The sequence below is a fragment of the Streptopelia decaocto genome, assembly GCF_964273445.1.
Source record: "Streptopelia decaocto genome assembly, chromosome: 5".
Classification (NCBI taxonomy): domain Eukaryota; kingdom Metazoa; phylum Chordata; class Aves; order Columbiformes; family Columbidae; genus Streptopelia; species Streptopelia decaocto.
This window is the reverse complement of record NC_138659.1, coordinates 55,746,752-55,767,249: the sequence shown is the minus strand read 5'-3', so window position 1 is coordinate 55,767,249 and position 20,498 is coordinate 55,746,752. Positions and strand designations below refer to the sequence as shown.

At 38.6% G+C, this 20,498-nt stretch overlaps 2 protein-coding genes and 1 long non-coding RNA gene across 10 annotated transcripts in view; 2 read left to right on the top strand and 1 right to left on the bottom strand.

The window, feature by feature from the left end:
* The window catches only part of CPEB3 (cytoplasmic polyadenylation element binding protein 3), a 92,663-nt gene extending 84,596 nt beyond the window's left edge, over window positions 1–8,067 (bottom strand). For 3 of the 7 annotated variants that reach the window (XM_082054068.1, XM_082054075.1, XM_082054074.1), the window contains exon 1: window positions 7,138–7,253. In XM_082054068.1, coding sequence (XP_081910194.1) covers window positions 7,138–7,165 — 28 coding nt within the window. In that variant the 5' untranslated portion in view covers window positions 7,166–7,253. The other 4 variants (XM_082054073.1, XM_082054072.1, XM_082054071.1 and 1 more) reach the window with 4 other exon arrangements.
* On the top strand, window positions 256–3,784 carry LOC309440433. Its single transcript, XR_014184198.1, has 3 exons — window positions 256–317; window positions 2,052–2,299; window positions 3,474–3,784. It is a non-coding gene; the product is annotated as an uncharacterized lncRNA (long non-coding RNA).
* An 11-nt stretch (window positions 8,068–8,078) lies between the features above and the next one.
* The window catches only part of MARCHF5 (membrane associated ring-CH-type finger 5), a 29,913-nt gene continuing 17,493 nt past the window's right edge, over window positions 8,079–20,498 (top strand). The window contains exon 1 of one of the 2 annotated variants that reach the window (XM_082054078.1): window positions 8,079–8,286. In XM_082054078.1, coding sequence (XP_081910204.1) covers window positions 8,243–8,286 — 44 coding nt within the window. In that variant the 5' untranslated portion in view covers window positions 8,079–8,242. The remainder of the gene's footprint in view (window positions 8,287–20,498) is intronic. The other variant, XM_082054077.1, reaches the window with a different exon arrangement.

The window sequence follows — 20,498 nt, the reverse complement described above, 5'->3', positions numbered from 1 at the left end:
CCGGGTACCGATTTTCCTTAATTAGCAAGCAAGCTTTCAATTATTTAGATTTATCAGAGAGAAAGCACAGACGAAATCTCGCCCTGACACGAAGCGGTTCTCAGCCGCACAATCCTTTCCTGGCCGTTTTGTGCCGCCCAGCTCCCCGCTTGCTGCGGGCATGAGACGCGATCGCAAAGACGGGGCGGGGGGAGGGCGTGGAATGTGGAGACACTTAATGGGCAAAGACACCGACGGGTGTTACATTTGCCTTCGGTGACCTTAAGGACTTTCTGCGTAAAAAGCTATTTTACATCAAAGCAGTCTTTTGTCTAAAGGTATTTCTACTCGCCATATTTCTATATGCATGAAATCATCAGTAATTTGTTCATTGGGGAAAAAATAAGGTCAAAATGAGCAGATCTGAGAGGTATTATTAGACTGTGATGTTTCTGATGCTTTCACAATGAAAAATAAAAGTGGGGGAAATCGAAATACTTGAAATATAGACAAGCCACATTTGAAAAGCCATCTTTATATGCACAAGACTCAAATTATTGGCGAAATCACTATGTAAGTTTAAAGTTTAAAAGGTAAACTTATATAGAATGGTCGAGTCTTATATCAACTAGAAAAGGTGCTTCACATGAAATAGGAAAGATCATATAATTTGATTATTATTTTGAAACACAATAGGACTGATGTATATAGATTTTAATGAACAGCAATTGTATGAAACTAGAACAGGAACCTCTACATTTTGCAGATTTTTAGTCAATTGAAGAGATAATTATAAATCTCAAAAGTATTTTAAATGAGCCAAAAATCACTTATTTTGAGTAACTATGTCAAAGATGGTAATCACTGAATACCTAATTGCATTTCTATTGAGTTAATCATATGATATCAACATTCCTAAGATTGCATGTTTTTAGGATAGTTGTTCTCATGTAACAAACTAAAAGTTAAGCCAAATCAATTAACTGTTCAAGAAAGGTAGCAAAGAGTGAAGTCCATGACCCTCTCCTTTCCAACATCAATAGTTTTTAGATGGTTCATGTGTATATTTAACAATTTTTGTTTCTTTCTTTCTTTTAAATGTCTTCTGAGCCATACACACACTTTTTAGTTAAAATTAATGTCAAGGGCAGGTTTCTGCTATCAAGCAAGTTACTACTCATGCTCCCTATTATCTACCTGTTCAATAAGTAAATCGAAGAGCAAGGGTTCATGAACAGACTATGCAGCAAGAACATGAAAGCAAGTTCTTAAGAAGAATGGAGTAAACTACTGCATCTGTAACAGGCAGCTCTGCTGCTGCTGGGGGTGCAGAAAACCTTGTGAGGCACTTTAAAGCAATACTGCAGTAAGTCATAATACACCAAGCTCTGAGTAGCTTTGCATTAGCTTCATTTCGCTCAAAATCACTATTACTCCTAAGGCTACATAAAATTACTGATGATCCACATCAGAGAGAGAAAAAGATTATATGTACCCCCTCCCTGGTTCTGAGCTATCAGTATAAAAATATATTTAGAGAAAAAAACACAGCAGCTGAAATGTTACAATTCTGTTGTCAATAAGGTATATTTAAATCAGTTAGTCACCAGCTATAGTGGCTAGCACAGCAGTTACTTCAAATATGTACCTTGGCTAAGCTAGTTGTTTTTGATCTTTATCCTAAGGACTGTAATGCACGTTCATTTTCATGTTGCTTCTAAAAGGTAAAAATCACTGTACAATTCAACCCTCTTGTCAAGGTCAAGACCTACCTTTAATGAATGATGCCAGCCTGAATGGAAAAACACTGGACAATAAATGACTTTGAAAGACAGGCCAGCCAATATCTAATGTTGGGCTAATACACAGTACCTCTCAATTATTTGCTGGTTTAAGTATTTGTACAAATTTACAATTCAGTACAGGAAATCTATGTCCCCACAGCAATACCAGCTCTATTTGCATGCAGTAGCCCATGCAGTCAACACAGAAATTTTTAAGGAACAGTTACCTTTTGATTTTCTGTATTTAAAGATCAATAAAATGACAGTATATTTATTTTCTTCTTTCAGGTTTGGTATATGACAAATAGTCGACCACACTGGCAAGAGCACTTTGACAACTGGAAGCTTTCAGCGCATGCTCTCCCAAGGAATCATGGGGCTTGAAGTCTACAGATGGCATTTCACTGCTGCTAGCCTGAAAGGAACAGGGCTCGGAAGGAAACAAAATATGTGCACGCTCCCTCTTTCCTGGGAAAATTGCTGCAGTCTGAATCACCAGCTCTGAGGACATAAACATCTGTCAGACTGAGCTGAAAGTGAGTAATTAAATAAGAGCTTTTAACAGTTTAATTTATAAGCCCAGATCAAATAGCTACCTATTCACAACAACAATTGCTAGACAAAGAAATAGTTCTACTATTTCCAAACTTCCTTCCAAACTCCAAACTTGTAATATAAGAAGTTAATTAGAAGCTCACACCAGCTATAAAATATACAGCTATTACAAATGAGACTGTGTCATGTTGCTTAGCTGAAGAAAATATTAAATAATCACCTGTCACAATTTCTAAAAACATTCTGAAACTCAAACAGAAATAGGTCAGGTGCGAACATTTAAAACAAATCAAAATCAGCATGTAGGTGAAAAGTTGCACTATTTAAATCATTTCCAATTTCCAAGTGACTACTTTTTCATTACTCAGTTATTGTTACTATACTAAAAATTCTACCAAAAAAAAAAAAAAAAAAAAAAAACTCCTCAGGAAAAAAAAAAGGAAAGTGCAAATTTTAACATCCTATCTACTCTGTACACTGTGGTTCCACATTTTGGCTGCCTTGCTTCAACTACCCACTATCTGTGTATCTCCAGCCTTCACATCAACACATAGCCTGACAGGAGTTCCTCTCATAAGATATTAATATTTTAATGATTAGTGTAGGTTGGGTAAAGTTTTCAGAATTCTGTTTACTGGCACTTGTGGTCTGTTTAGTACCAGTCCATGAATTATTCTGGACATTTATTCTGGATAATATTTCATAATACTAATTATTCAGGACCAAATGGGAATTACATTTTTAAAATCAGAAGTGTGACAATATGAGTGTTTAACAAAATTGCAGGCTGATTTTTTCCAAGGATGAAATATGTATAGCTTTATGCATGAAAGAGAGATGACTAAAGCTGAGAAAGGTAAATTAGGGCAGTTGAAAACAGGTTGTTAAAACACTTATGTCTCTGCTTTCTACAGTTTGTTTGTGTTGGACTGTATGGTCTGCCTGCCTTAAATCAATGCTGAAATTAAAGAGTTTCTCAACACTTGCTCTAACCTGTTTGTGCTACTCTGAATCATTAAGGGCAGGAAAACTGCTTTTCTAAAGCAGCTGAAAATACCTCACTTGTTGAAATATACCAGCTAGCACAGGGCAGGCTCTAGGTCTTCTGTACCCCTCCTTTATGTAGCTATTTACCTCTGGATAATTGCTTTTCAGATTATTTGAGGATGCATGTGGAAGTCACCACACCCTTACTGTCAGTTCTTTCCAGGAGACAGCTTCACTTTGTAGATCAATTATTAAGATAAGGAGAGTGCTCATTATGATATTTGCAAATGGAGAAGCACTCCAGAACTGAAGAAAACTGGGACATAAAGACAGGTTTTGATCAACTAGCCAGTAGAAGAAAACCAGTTTCTATAATAACAAAAGTTGTATCAGAACACAAGACCTTAATGCAATCTGGTATTTAAATTATTTGACCTGGGCCAGCTCCAAATAAACAAACATTAAAAAGGCCTAAATAAGCCTAGATAACTCAATCAACATTGTATTAAGTGTACTTTTATTTTATAAAATTTATTATTAAACTATTTAAGCCTTTTATGACTAACAAACCATGCTAGTCTTTTTGCCAGAAAGTGAATACTTAACTAACTTGAAGGTTAAAATGAAGAATTAAGTTACTGAAAAAAATTTATTGTAGAAATGTTTGTATCACTTTAGATTTGTTTCATTTTAGTTTAATAGAGGGCTCCTTGTCTTTCTAAAGATGAAATCGAGTAGATAAAAAATGCCTAACTGATGTTGTAATTTAATTTTATATATTACATTCATAGCCATTAAAGTGCAGTTTTGCCAAAATATAACACTTTCATATTGCCAGGTTACTTAGCTTTCACTGAAAACAGTGAATAATTCCAACAACCTTAATATTGTCAGATCAAAAGAACTGTATTAAGATTCTGCTCCTTCATTATTCAGTCTCTTTTTCAGGCCTTGAAGAAATGGTCAGATAAATATTTAATATACCTCCATATTGTTTTTACAGTAATTGCTAGTCAACTTCTTTATTAAGCTTAAACCTGTATAAATCTGTTATCAAACTATTTAGTATTTTAAAATTTGATCTTTTGACATAAATCTGATAGCCAAATTCAGGGCTCAATTTTAAGCCCAAAATAGCTTATGCTGGTTTTGAGGATTTTAATTAAGTTCTGTACTTGCCTTCAAATGTGCTGGTTTATTTCATTCAAAATGGCTGCCATCTCCAGTCAGTATCAGTGAGGCTGAGCTCAATTAGTAGCAACCATTTTCCCTCACTTTACATTGGCAAAAGGGAATCTGTACCCAAGAGAGTTCTCTCAGGGCTCAAATGCAGCTGCTACCAGGTGAAGGCAAGAGAAGACAGAGTGAGTGCAATGAACATCATGGAGACAGAAGGAAGGAACAAAGAAGAATCTACAAAGAGATGATATGGGAAACAGTAGTTAAAAAAAAAAAATAACCTGCAAAAGGCAACCTGAGATGTATACTGGAAATCGCCAATGCAAAGAAGAAAGCATAAAGAATAAAAAGAGGAAAGAAAATGGAGAAAAAGGGAATGAGGGAGAGTGAAATGAAGGAGGAGATTGTCAGGGAGAATAAAGCAAGCATTTGCATAGAGCAGCTGCATATCCGGTCTTGTTAAGGGGAAGAGATGAGGCTGGAATGACAACTCTTGCTTTGTGAGGGAATGAGTTTTTTCTCAAATTTAGAAATGATAATATATGTATTTTAGGATCACACTTTGATTCTGAGAAGAGCAGAAAAATGGAGAATACATACCCCAAGTTCTCCAACAAACTACTGAACAATAAAAAGGCACATATCAGTTTTTCAATTTCAGGATATTTAAGCTATTTATGGGATGTTAAGAGGTCTGCCACTATAGGATCATAGAATAGTTTGGGTTGGAAGTAACCTTCAAAGGTCACCTAGTCCAACCCACCTGCCATGAGCAGGGACATCTTCAACTAGATCAGGTTGCTCAGAGCCCCACCCAGCCTGGCCTGGGATGTCTCCACAGATGGGGCATCCACCGCCTCTCTGGGAAACCTGTGCTGGTATTTTACCACCCGCCCTGTAAAAAATTTCTTCCTCGTGTCTAGCCTGAATCTCCCCTCTTTTAGTTTAAAACCATTACCCTTTATCCTATCATGTTTTTATGTATCCTATTATGTTATTATATTCCATGTTTGGTAAAAAAATGAAGAAAAACCCCATCCAAACCTACCAAATGTTCACTCTTAGACCTGATTTTCAAGTTTTATCTAGTCTTTTCATCCCTCCCTATGCCACTGGTAGAGCAAAGCAGCCACTGTTGTCACAGACCTCTTCAGCCTCCAATGGTATTCAAGTGATCCTGAGTTCTGGTTACATTTTTTCAGGTAAGTCTTGTTCATAGCCATTATTACTCATCATGAGCTCATAGCATTATCCTAAATGGCAGACAACTAGCATATCCTTCCCACTCCAAGGCAAAAATACAGAAATTGCACAAATCACATAATCCAAGGAATAAAACCAGTTTCCCTATTTCCATTCATAATGTTTGAGAATAAATATATAAAACCTAAGCATTTGGCTAGTCTAGCTGATCAGTGCTCTGGCCAATAGACAATGCACTTATTCCAGACCAAGATTAGGAATCAGAAACTCTGATATCTAATATTGCTCTTATGTTTCATGAACAGCTGTAATTGGGACAATGTTTATTAGGTTCTCTTCCAGGAAGTCATGCCCATATGGTTTACTCCAGCCACTGTATATCCAAGACTTATTGGTAGTACAAGCAAAACTGAATTTCACTGTTCCAATAATAAGTACAAAATAAATTTTCTGGGACAGGATGTTAGCATGATGCCTTCTTCCTATGTGCTTCTATACATCCTGTAAAGAACATTTACATCACTGTAACTACTTTAGCATTCCTATTTACGATATTTGCAGCAATTAGAAAATAAACACCACCCTCCCTACTCTATACATATAATACTGCTTACAAGTCCCAAGTCTGGATGTTTTACATGCATTTTTACACTTTCCTCTCAGTGACAGATTGATTTTTCTCTAGCTAAGGCAGCACAGTCAAAGAATCCAGTGTATCCACTAAAGTCTCCTTCCTGTTCTACCTGATCTCTGTAGCCATGTCTATCTACCAGGCAGATGCTATTTGTCTCAACCAAGAAAAGATGTTGATTGATCCAGCTGTACAATTGTGAGGTGGGTCCTGTAAATTACTATCTTGTACAGAAACTGCAGCATAACAAAGCTGCAATTTACACAAGGTATCAGGGACTAGTTACATGTATCAAAACTTATTACAAGCTATTTATTAAAAATATACATACCTATGTATTTATACATAACCTGAAAAGGAAAATACAAAGTTGCTTTTCACTAACCAACCTTCCCAAGAACCTGGAATGTCACAACTGCCTCTGAATAGAGGGACCTCGCCCTTTGTTTGGGGAACATGGCATGATGCAGAGCCTGTACATGCATGCAAATCTGCATACACCTGGACTGAGAAGAGTGGAGACAGATACCCAAAGTGGAGACAAACAGGAAGGCAACTTCTCTCCAGGTGCTATCCACCTTTGTGCTCTAAAGGCTTTTCAGCTTCTAGATTCCCAGTTTCACAGACTGTGATGGTCTGTATTGACATGAGAACATAAAACAAATTTTAAAAGCACTTCAGAAGGATTTTTTCTCATTAGGAAGCACACAAAGTGAAATGCGAGCGTTGCTACTACCACCAGCTGTCCCACACCTCACCCCACTTGTGCACAGAAGCCAGTGGCCACCAAGCCTCCATCGAGCACCAAGGACCACTTACAAGGGCGCCAGGTGCTTGTCCTTGTCATTGCCAACAAACCCACAGAAACCGATCGATTTCTGCCATGCCAGCCACCGCCCTCCTCGGCAGCCTAACCGGGGTAGGCACCTGGCAATGTGCCCTCTTCCTTCGGGCCTCTCCGCCCCAAGGGCAGGGCCCGGGGGGGGCCGACCGGCCGAGCAGAAGGCGGGAGGTGCCGGCACCTGTTCGGCAGGCGAAGGAATGTCTGGGGTGCGCAGGAGGGTGCTCCTTCCCTAAGGGCCCCTCACGCCCTGCGTGAGCAGGGTGGGGGCAGAGGAGAAGGCGGCCCGGCCTCTCCCGCCGCCCGGCAGCCGCCGGGCAGCACCGCCCCCTCACACACGGCGGAGGGCAACGGCCGCTGCGCGAGGAGGAGGGTGGTGGCGCGAGAGACCTTCCCGCTCCCCCACCCCTCCAGACCCTCAGGGCAACCGGGCGGCGGTGGGACGTGTGGCGGCCGCTGCTGCGGGCGCGGGGCCGGGCCCGCTGCTGACCTTCCCCGTCTAACCCCGTACGCCAACGGGGCCACCCCGCCACCGCGTTCCCCTACCTGCCCCGCGCGCGGTGCCGGGCAGCGGCTACGCGACAGCGGCGAGGAGCGGCATAGGGAGGAGAGAGGGAGCGGCACCACAGACGGGGGGGGTGGGACGGGAAAGGGGGGACGCGCCCCGCCGGACCTTTAAACTCCCGAGGGCGGCAGGACTACACTTCCCAGCGTGCCGCGGCAGCCGCTGCCTCTGCCCCGGCGCAGGCGCACTGCGGCGACGGGACGTGGTGACGGGTGTTGCGGTTGCGCTCGGCACTGACCTCACAGAGGTGTCGCCGCCGCCTCTCACCCCAGCAGCGCGGCGGCCTGGGCCGCGCAGGCTCTGCGTGTGACTCCGTCCCGCCTCAGCGACCGGCGTTCTGCTTCGTCCCCGCCTGCTGAAGGAGGGGCCGCCCCGGCTGCGGGAGGGCGGTTTCGCTGCCTTTCCTCTGGCTTCCCTTCCCCCTCCGCCACGCGCGTGACGCGCTGTTCCGTCGGCGCCGGGCCCGCCTTTGTCAGGCTCCGGGCCCGTGGCTAGGCCCGCTCCTCCTCCCGGGAGCCATGTCCGAGCAGACGGGCTTGGCCCTGCCGCAGACCATGGACAGGTACGGGGAGGGCCCGGTCCCTGGGCGCTGTGGGAGGGAACCCTCGGGGTGGGCGTGTGGGTTCCCCGCGTGTCCCCGGCTGACCGCGAGGTCGGTCCGTACTCCCTGCGGCGTGTCTGGGACTGCGGGTGGAGCTGCCGTAGGTGGTTGTTGGCGTGCGGCCGAGGCGGGGCAGGGCCTGGGCCGGCGGTGTGCGCCGGTTTCACTTTTTGGCTTCTTGAAACTTTGGTGGTCTGGGCGAAGTCGTGCAGGCTCTGTTATAAATCAGCGCAAGGTACCGCGGGCAGCAGTGCGGGTGTGGAAGGATCGCTCTGGCAGTGTTTGGGCAGGAGTAGCAGGAGGTGTGTCTGGGCTGACCCGGGTTCTGGGGACAGTGGTGGAGGCCTGCAGAAGGCTGTCTGGTTTCTGTGTGTCTAGGAGATACTGTAGGTATGGAAAGCATTGATGTGCATGTGAAATAAGGCACCAAAAGACAACTGAAGCTTAGCTGGCCTTGTGTGTTTTGTTACTGGTTTTATGACCTTTGGAGAAAGCCTGCAATTGCTTTTTGGAGCGCTGTTAAAAAGTACAACCTAAACACTGCTTTGACTTAAGTACAGGGGAGGGACGACACTAACTCTAAAGTTATTTTTATTGGACTTATTTTCTTTTTATGCTTTTACTTGAATATGTAGCAAGTTCACCCTGATCTCCTGAGTGCTTAAGGTTCCTTATGTGTAATTTTGAGTCATCCAGGAAGCCCTTAAGACCTGCCCCTATAAACAAAACAAATTGCTGACCTTTGTTGCAGGAGTTGTGATAGCCTGATATTTCAGAAGGTGGCGACCCAAAGGAAATCAGGCTACCATTGATTAACCTGTCAATTTTTCATCATAACTAAGCTCAGAACCCCTGGTGTTTTTTTCCTTTCCAGATCACTTCGAAGGAAAGAGAATTTAGCAAAATACAGTCTGCCATAAGGCAAGTGATGGAGATATAAACTATGTTAGGCAGGGGCAGAACTTGTGCAGCCTGGAAGGCAAGGATCAGAAGTTTCAGTTTGATGTAGAAAGAGGATAAAAGTGAGTTGAAGAGGGAGGAAAGGTTATTTGTCTGTGCTTTAGAAAAAGTGAAGATGTGAGATATGGCAATGGGATGATTTAGGCTATAATGAGGAACAATGTCTGTCAAAGAGTCCAGCAGTTAGGAACCATAAGTGTCTTTCCAGTAAGTAACAGGAAGAAGTAGGTAGGTAGATTTTTAGAAATACTATCAGCAAAGTTTTCAGTTTTGTACAATTCCTGTGAATGTAGGGAACAAAATGGAAAAGCTAAGGAAGATGAAAAGGATTGGAAGGCGGATGATAGAACTATTGTGCAAGAGGTGGCAGGGGGAAAGGAAAATACCAGGAAGTGTTTTGCAGAATTAACTCTGGAACTAAAACAAGACAAAATAACACTCTTTTTTTTTTTTTTTTTTTTTTCTGAAGTTTGTAGTCCAGTAATGTATAATATTTTATGTTTTCAAGATCTAGGAAACCATGATATTCTGAGTGGATTCCCTACTGTCTATGGCTATTACATCATACTATGAAGTCCTAGTTCACCCTTTTGGGAAGTGGCTGTAAGGTGGTGTTTATGATCCTGTTGTGAACAACGGTTAAATTAAACAGTTAATTAAAAAAAGGAAATTAGTTAGTTAGTGGCTAAACCAGTTTACTGTTCTTCAATTGTTACATGTAATGGGTATGTGGGATTTGATGTACACTTAATATTTTTGTATCCTTTCAGCTTTGTGACATTTTAAGTCGTATCTCTGGCCCTTTTCAAAGACTTTTTCCAGTAAACTTGGAGTAGGAGAGTTGATATCATGTAAAAGAATTGGAAAATTCCCTGTCTTTCTTAATAACAAGGACAGCAGGGAAAAAGTTTTAAATACCTAGGTGGTATAAAAGGTATGAAGAGAGACTGTGGCTTTCATATAAGAATTTGCTGAGCTCTGCATAGGAAATTTCAGAAACAGTGTAAGAATTGGTGAATGGGATGGTAAGAAGGAGCCAATTATTTAGGATTTGAATTTAATTCAGAATGTAGTACAATACCAGTAGAATGATTTTGGGGTAATCAAGACCTCAAAATACAGTTAGTATAAATAATTTTTCAGTTATGTATTGGGTTTATGGAGCGGGGTTATTTAAAAAAAAATATTAATCTCATTTCTGAAGGTTATACATAACTGTTTTCATGTTGTATGTAGTAACGATCAAGATAAACCTTCAATATTTCACATAACGGGATGTAACCCAGGGATGAATCCTCTGTAGGGATTCTGACAGCTTGAAATGCGTAGAGGCATCTAGGCATATCCTGTTATCTTGGTTGGTGATGACAGACTGTTTCCCTGGGTAAGAGAAAAAAGAAAAAGTACATATGCAAAAGCTTAACTGTTAATATATTATAATTTAACACAAAGAATGTACTTCTAAATCAAATTCAGATCTCTTAGTGAAGCTTTCATGAAATAGCTTTTCAGTGAATAAGTCTTTATTTTTGTTCTAATAATTAAGACATTAGGAGGGAAAAAGTAGAGTTTTCTTTTGTTTCCAATACCTAGGTGGTCACACTAACAGTGGTTGTACTGTTGTATCAGGAGTAGGCTGTTGCTGCAGATCTGAATGTATGTACTGCTTTGTATACGAGGGTCAGAGCTCATATGTTAAGTTCTTTAATTATGTATTTGTGAGAGAGAACAGTTGACTGCTTCTCTTGACTCTTAGGTTGTGTGTCTGTATGATTTACAGTTTTGGATTTTTTTTCCTTGATAAAGCAATTTGGATTTCTCCAGCGTGTGGATTGTCTTGGTAGCATCTCAACATGGTTGCCTGGGATTAATCTTTTTTTAATGTATTTTGTAGTCCATCTCCTTTATTTTCCCTGCATAATTTCAGTCTGGAAGATAACTGTATGTTTGTAACACAGAAGGTAAAGGTTAAGGTGTAAGGAGTTTGTTATTTGGAATTTCTAGCTAAGGATTTTAGACTTGCTTCGAGGATTGGCTGCAGCATAAATACAAGAAGCATGAGAAGTAGACATGACTGCGAAGTGACACTATATTCTGGATTCTCTTGTCTGCAGCATTTAGGAAACTAATCCAGATTATTGTAATGATCCTTTCTGGCCTCAAAACTGGAATTTCCATCCCTCTTCTCATTTTTTTTCTTCAAGCTCATGTTTAGGTAAAGGCCTAGAGAATAGTCTTAAAATACTACCCTTTTCTGCATCCAGAATTCTTTGCAATCTATAATGAAGGGCCATATTCCTGGACTAATGCATGTACTTGAAAGGTAGTGGTTAGTGGTCTGTCTAAATTGTGAGGTTTTATTGGTTTTAGTCCCTTTATTCGTGTTGTTTCAATGCATAAATTACAGAAAGATAGAAATCTCCATTAAAAAATTTAAATTATGTGGCAGTAGTTTTTATGTGCTGTTAATCAGTGTAAACATGTTTTTCAAGATTTAAACTAAATTGCCAGGTTACATGAAAATTTCTTAGAAATTATAGCTATGACTCTACTGGGTGCAGAAGGCAAACTTTACTTGAAAGTCAATCCTAATGAATTTGCCAAATGTTAACAGGCAGAGGCTATTTGATACGCTGTACATATTTTTAATGTAAAGGCATTTTTAAAGGAAATACTTAGAAATATTATATTTTGAATGGTATTATGATGTCAAACCTTTACAGTGAAATTCTTGTGCCCAGCATGCGAAGATCATGAACTGAGTCAGTCCTTCTAGTGTTTACAAATACAATTTTGAAAATACACAAAAACCCTTCAGTCTTTTATGTGCTTCTTTTCATGTTTCCTATTCAATTAGGTCCTATACATTTTCTGTCTCTCAGCAGTGTTTGACAACAGTTCTTCCAATTGAACTCTTCTAAGGGTTTCTTCAAGCTGCCCTGTGTAGTACCTGTCATAACAGGTATTCTGGCTTCTTAATGCATTTTTCAAACTTATTCATTTTTCTGAGTAACTCTGGAGTTAATATGTTGAACTTTCTGGCAGATTTTGGTGCTGTATTTGATTTAAAAGCCTTTAAATACTTAACATTTTTCCTGTGTCATTTGCTTATCAAATGCAATTTGACTTTACCTCCTATTTTTTTAATAGTTATGTTTTTAAGCAGAACTAATGTGTAAATTCAGTATGTTTTTAAGTTATGTCTATAGCTACATCTTGTCAATTTATATTTTGTAGTTTTCTGTAATAGCTTGCCTGTTATTGCCAGAACATGGGTTGGCTGTGATCCTATGTAGCCTTCTTACAGAACACTTGATTTGGTCTCACTGAAGTTGCTCTTAGAATACATATAAGAAAACAAAATCAAGAATTATTTATCTTACTATGCACTTTGTACTATGTTGGTTGAGCAGTCACTTTCTGAAGTGACAAGATTTGAAAAATAGTTATTGAACATGTACTTGCCATAATGAAGTTGGTGGCGAGCCAATGTTGATAAAAAACCTAGACAATGTCAATATTTGAGTGATTAAAATAAATCTTCAATGTAGCCAATTTTTTAAAAAATATTGTTACTTTTATGATAAATGTATCATCAGATGGACTCTGATTTATTTGTTTGTGAAGATAATCTGGTCAGTCTGCTGCCTTTAAAAAAAAAGCTTTTCCCTAGCTCTGCCATTGCTTATATCCATCTTAATGTGAGCCATAATGCTAAAATGGAGTAGTGTTTTTAAGCTTTGTTCTCTTGATTTCAGTTGGATTGTGTGTGGAATGCTTTTGCAGTTGGTTTTACCAAGGATTCAGAATGCTGGGTTTTTGTTTTGTAGGGTTTTTTTAAAGCATGTTCTGTGTTAGTGATTTGTGGTACTCCTCATACTGTCTAAATTAAAGACAACTCCAGCTTCCTCTTTCCCGTGTATTTGCCAGCTGGCCAGAACATGGGCACTTTTGCCACCTTATTTTTTTCAGTTTTTGAAGATGTTAGTCAAAATATCATAAATAATCTGTTGAAGGCTTCTGCAGGTATATGCTGAAGAACCAGTATAGTGGTAATTCTAGCATGGTTTAACTCTGACTGGATAGTAGTTGATTCAACTGTGGTTGATATGCAGCCCTCCTTGATAAAAACTAGAGTAACATCATACAACTGTTTTGTCCTCTACCCTTGCCATTCCTTATTTAAAGGAGACAATAGAGTCAAAATTGCTTTAAAAGCAATTAAAAGATAAAATGCAGAATTGTAGTTGGCTTAAGAAATTACTTGTACTAGTGAGAATGGAATACTGTTGCTATTTGCCAGAGCACTGATTTGTCAGAAAAATGCTATCAGTTGATGTTCAAAAGTTCCAAAATAGCAAATTAATGGATTTTCTATTTGTTTTCTGAACTGTCATCCTATTCCATGGTAATTTTTCTTTTGAATAAAAAAATAATATGCAATGCTTTTGTGCATCATTTCCAGTTGCTTCTTTCATCCCAGTTAGCATGTGCGGTATTGTGTTGGTATGAATCTTTTCCTTCCCTCTTTGGAAGTTTGGGCAGTGATTTAGGTTTACTTGGATAATTAATGGTTGATGCTGTAGTAACTAAAGACACAGGTTCAGATTAAGAACTTAATGCTACAGCCTAGGCAGTGTATTTAGTGCACTGTGGTCCTTGATTTAAGACCTTTACTCTGAACTCCTTAAACTTTCACTGGTTGTTGGGCTCTGTGAATAATCTCACTGACTAAAACTGACATGAGTAAATCTTTGTGGAAGTGGAGTTCAATCATATAAGATATATAGAGTAATAGACAACATAAAACACTTCATAGGTTTTATGTAATATTTTTGCTTCTCACAAACTATTTACCATCTTTGCAGTTATTTATTGTCTGTTTGTTCTACTTGCACTGATGAAGCTGGCCTCTCGTCATTGCCCTACGTGAAAGAATTGTTTTCCATACAGCACAGTTAAACTCATTTTTTTGAAAGAGGACTTTGCCTGGCTTCTGGTTGAAGTCTATCAGCAACTAGAAGTACCTGGCTTTCTGTTGTTCCTCTAGGTTATGCATGTTTAGAAAGGAGAGAGTATAAAAAAGAATGGACTGTGCTGGGTTGATCTCTCACCAGAAGGGTAACAATGCGTTCTTCCCTGTCTTTACTCCAGCTAATTGGAAGCTGATGTTGATATAGGAAGGAAAAAGTAAAATTTTGTGTATCTTAGAGTGGGTTTGAAGAATGAAAGTTTGAAACCATAATAACTTTATAACAGCTTGACTTTTTAATTATTGCTTCATCCAAGGTACTTCCATGTCTATGCTGAAGATTCTGCATAGATTGAGTTCTTCCTGTGTCCTATTAGTAAAGATGATCAGAGAAAACTTATTGCAGACCTATAGAATGCCTTTTGCCCATCTCTACTATGTGTCAGCGTGTTATTTATAAACTACGTTAAACTTTTGTCTGTCATCTTACATGCATTATATTTCCATATCTGATGTCTGCTCTGATGTGCTTAGGAACAAACATACATGTTTTAATTGCTGCTTAACTGTTAACTTTTACCTGCAGACAGAAGGCAATTGTTCCTGCTATTCAAGTGTGTAGAAATTGATAGGAGGCTACTTATAATTTTTTGTACTAAAAATGTTGGTGCTCCATGTATTATCAAGGCCTTCAAATAAGATTTTCATACATTTCATCTGCTTCATCTTAAAAAGCTATACAAAAACTTGTTATTGATATCTTCCACATAAAAGTACTCAGACCTCTATACTAGTGCTTAACTGGGATTGTTTCCTTTGGCATGGTGTCTTACATTGCTCACTGAAGTTAAAACTTTTGACAATTAATCCAAATGTATTGAATAAATATCTTAATATGTATAACAATTTATAGAGAAGAATCAATTGAAAGGTTTAGGTATTAATTTTGGAACATCTTTATAAGTAATACTTAAATGGTAGTGACTGTGCCAGCTGTTTAGGATTTGTTTGCTTGGTGCTTCTGACATCTTAACCTGCTCATGGTCTTACAGTACTGCAGAGTTCCTTATGTGAAAGTGGTAAGAGCTTTTTGATGCATCTTATTTTCTTCCTCTCAGCAACAGAATGAGTTGGGTACTACCTTGTTATAGGATGTAATGTCTATATTTACCAAAACAGTACATGACTTGCGCACTTTTAACTGGCATGTGTGGCTAACCACAAGTAGCGAATTCATCTTTGGTCAGAAGAATGAGAAGACCCAATCTGAAGTGGTTATGTTTCTTTAAGCAAACTGTTTCTGGTTAGTGTTTCTAAATAAAACTGTTTTTAAAATCACACAAGATGGTCAAAGGGCTGGAGCATGTGACTTACTAGGAAAAGTTAGAAGGAACTAGGCCTGCTTAGCCTGCGCAAGAGATGGCTTGAGGATACCTACTAACCTTGTAATACCTACCAAGGAGATTGTTGATAAGACCGTCTGACTCTTTTTGGAGATTCCTGGCAGGATGATGAGAAACAATGACCATAAATTTGAACAGAGAGGGTTTCAGCATGTGGGGATGGGCTGTAATGCAGTTGAGCTTTAGAACAGGTTGCCCAAGGCAGCTGTGGATCTCTGTCCATGGGGCTTTTCAAGACCCAGCTGGAGAAAGCTCTGATGGTCTGGTCTGAATTCACAGTGTTGCTTCTGCCTTGGGCAGGAGGTTTGACTAGAGACCTCCTGTGGTCTGTTCCAACCCAAATAATTACATGATACCAACTCTAGATGCAACCCCAATTTAAACAGGGACACACAGTGTTAGGGCTCTATTTGCACTGCATGACATGAGCATATTGTGCTGGATGTGCCAACATGGGAGTTACAGTCCACTAATACTTTCTGGCAAATCTGCACTTTTCCTTTTTTAGCATCTGTTCTGAAATCTGTACATAAAAGTTAGGATAAATTCTTGCCTAGTTGGACTGGAATATTGTGGGTTTTTTTCTTTCATTTTCTCTAAGTTTTTTTTTTTTTTTTCTCTCCTGTTATTTTAATTTTAATACGAGTGCTTTTTGTTGATAGCTTTCTACCATTCAATTAAAACACTTAGGCTTTGGATTTTTGTGACAGTAATTTTGGGGAAAGTAGTATAGCGCCTGCCTAACACTAGTATAGGATAAGAAAAATTAGAATTCCATCTTTAAATGCACCTGTAAGAACAAAAGGAAGTTTGTGCTGAAGTTGTATTAAATCTGGTACTAGCTGTTCATTTGTTTATAATTTTAAATCTTAATTATCTTAACTGACAAAGATACAAATGAAAATTAAACTGACCTGCTATATAACAGTTTCTCTATGATAAGTAAACACCAACTGATTCAAGGGCCAACCATGGAATCTTGGTGTACTTATTTGGAAACAACTCTCACAGAAAACAAACTTTTTGCATAAGTGTAGCTAGCATTTCTTGGCTTTTAGGTGGTTGATTGCTGATAAGCAGTATGAACTGCTTAGTGGTCTCAGTTCATGTATCTTCTCTTCGAGATGTCCACATGAAAAGAAAATGTTAATGCAGTGTGAAAGTAGTGAATATTAGAATTGTTATGGACAAGGGAGGCTGACATTCCAAGATTCTTTTTTTAAGCTGTTTTAATATCGTAGTTATTTCTTCACAATCTTTAAAATAGGGGGTCTAATATTTTTTTTTTTCCTATAAAGCTGTAATGTTGTCATTACATACCTTCTCATTTGTTTTTCCTGTTATAAATGCCTCCTCCTGGGATCAGAATAATTTCATTTAGAAGTGGGTATTTTATATTGGACTAAAATGTGCCAAGACCAGTTAGCCTTCTGTGAAGGATATAATTACAGAAGGCCATGTGCTGAGTGCTCGTGACTGTTCTGCTGGTGAGTCACGCAGTCAATTCTACAGAGTGCCCAGGAGAGTTACTTCATGTTTTCACCAAGGCACCTTGGAGTTTTGTTCACATTTATTCAGACTAAAGACATTTCCAAGTTTTCAGTGTCTGCCACATTTGAGTGGGTTTTGTTTTTCTTGAGGTATTAATGTCACAGTAATGTATCTTCTTGGAGTTTCCTTTTTTTTTTTTTTTGTAATTCTTATGGCTCAGATTGTTCAGTTTTTATTATGTATTTTAGGAGGATTTACGATTACTTAAGTAGTTTGGTTTGCTCTCTTCACTGTAAATTATCTGATAAAAATAGAAGTTATAAATTGAGAAGAGCTTGAGAAATAGTGTATGTTACATAAACCCTCAACTTCAAAGCAATTTGCTTGCTTTGGAGTCTTCCTGCCAATTTTTGCAGCTTTAGGACTACACTTCCTATTTTTCTTCTCTTTTCTTTGGAAGAACACAACAGAAAAATTGCTTATGGTCAGTTTGACCATGAAATTCTCTATGCAGAAACTGAACTTTCATTTCACAATTGCCTTGCCTAAGAATGGAAGGTAAAGTGAGTAGTCATGATTTTGGTTTCTAACAGATTAATCTATGCTAAAATGTTTGATTTTGTAACTGAAGACATATTGCTTAAAGATTATTTTGTATTTTTACGGTACCTGTGTGATACTGGAAAATTGCTGCAGGAGATTGAGCTCACATAATGCAGCCTTTGTCAATAGAATGTAACTTCGCACTTCTTGTCTTCTATCTTTTACTGGTCACAGCAATAGTTTAATGTCAAGACGGTTACAGTTTTAGACATGTCAAAGTTGGTCTAATCTGTATGTATGTTGCTCCTGATATTTGTAACATTTGTAACTCAGTACATGTACCACAAATACCAGTATTGGTATTTTTCTGATGCAACTCTCTTCCCCTTTCTCCTAGTGAAAAGTAATATTGTTTAATGCTAGTTTAATAGATACAGCATATTTTTATATTATTTTTGAAAATGGGAATCGTATTTAACATTCCAGTTTGGAACAGCGGGTTAAAAAAATCTTGATACCAATCTTTGAAAACACAGATATGGTTAGCACTCGATTAAGGAAGCTATTAAGTACATGTTAACCTACAGTTATGGAAAAGTAAATATTCCAGGAGGTACGAAGGGCTAATGCTTGTTATCCTTTGTCTCCGAACTCAAAGGAATAAAGGATAAATTCCTTTAAGTCAACCAAACACTTCCTTTAACTTACATCTTGTCTAATAGAGGAAAAATAGATATAGTTTTGCTCATTGAATGGCACAGCTGATTAGGGAATTCTGGCAAAGCAATGAAGGAGTTGTGCAGTGGTTCCTAACCTTGGTCCATAGGCAGCATTTTCAAGCAAGCAGTGTGCTGTAAGCAGAGTTGCTTTGATGGCAAGGGTAGCCTCAGTGCTAGTAATTTGAGATTCTTCAGTAACGCTAGGAAGTTTCCTGGGAACATTGACTGGGGAATCTTTCATATATGTAATTAAGCTATAGCAGTATCTTAGAGCATTGTAGCATACTTTGAGTCTCTTTTTACTAAGAAACAACCTCTGGTGTTCCAGAGCTTCAGATCAGTTTTCTGCTGCCTACATTGATATTTTTCATAGAAATCTTCCCTCTATCCTCTATTTAACTGTGGTCATTTAGCATTAATAAGTTAAGAGAGCTAAATGAGTAATTTTCTGTGCACTGTTCTGTTTGTTTTTTTTTTTTTTATTGTTGTTGTTTCCACCCCCCCAACATCTTGTATGCCTTGATTTAATTTCAGTGTCACTATCTAACTGGAGAGAGTATTGACTGAGCTATTGAAAACGGTGCAAGTGCTCTTTTTTTCTTCTCAAAAAGAGTAGAATACAAGTCATGATGACTGTGATCAAGGTATAGTTGAAGATACTTTTTCCAGGAGGCCTCAAATGATTGAAGTTAGATATAGTTACTTATTTGTTATACTTTTATTGTCTGGCAAGTAAATCCGATGTATTGGAAACCATGGAGACAGTCAAAACCCAATGTTTAGCACCTGGCAAAATGTATGATATCCCTAGGGAGTGAGGAGTGCTGTCAGAATTTAATACAGTAGATTGCAGATGAATTACAGCAAGAATGGCTTTTAAAACTACTTTGAGGTCTGAAGCTGTCATCCTTTGCTAAATCTGGCAGTGTTGCTAGAACTTAGACAATTTTTTAGCCTCAAATAATAATCCATCCTCCTTTAAATCTTTATTGTACGTAAATTATATAGTTCAGCTTGTCAGTAGTTGGGTGTCTTACCTTCCTAGTAGGTCATGTTACCTGTTCAAGAAAGCTGCATTTGGCCTTCTTGCCATTTAGAGTTTTTGCAGTATCTTGACCGTGCTAGCAGCTTTTCTTTCATCAGTGGCTGTAAATATTAGTGTATGAATTGTAGCTCATCAAGCCTCTTACTACTTCAGTTATACTTTGACAGTATGCTGCTTTGCAGTTAGACACTGAGATAAGCTAAGACTTAAAGGAATTTCTTCAGGTTTTCATTTTTCTGATCAGGAGGAGCTTTCAGACATACTGCTATACAATTTTGTGAATATTACAGACAATTAGTACATAAATAAGATGTTTAAAGGAACATTCAAGGAAGTAACTTTAAATAGGCTTTTAAACATAATTTGCTAGTTGCTTTGTATCTCTGTTACTTTCAATGTTTGTGATTATCGACAGCTTTGTCAAACAATGCTCAAGCAAATGTTTTCCCCATGGAGTATGCTATCTGCACTATAAAAAGAATCCATTAAATATTTAAGGCATTAATTTAATGCTATTAGAATTCTTCAGTGTTTGCTATGTAATGTATATACTTGACTACTTGTTCAGCTCTTCAAATCCTGTTGTTTGAGGCATATTTCAGTTTTGGAAGTTAATTGTTTTGTGTGTGTATGGGGTTGTTTTGGTTTTGTTGTTTGGTTTTTCTTTTTTCCGCTTGGTTTTAATCGTTTATTTTTCTTCCTAAACATGAGGGTAAGAATCAGTGGTAGTGCCCCCTAGCGGGTACCCAGGAGCTTAAATTGTTGAATGCCAAGCTGCTAGTATATAGTATACTATATATACTATATAATAATAACAGTTCAATTAGGAAAATGTGTAATGTTTTGGTAATGTGCTTATTGCATGAATAATAGTTTTACCTGAATTGTCCTTTGCACATTTTTTAGCGGGGCCCTGTCTTCCCTCCCTCAAGAAATGAAACAAATGTTTGTAATAGCAAAGTTCTTTGTATATTTAGAGGCTCACAGCAAGGCCACCGAGCCTTGGTGACTTATCACATTTTCCTTTTCAAAAAGTGAGA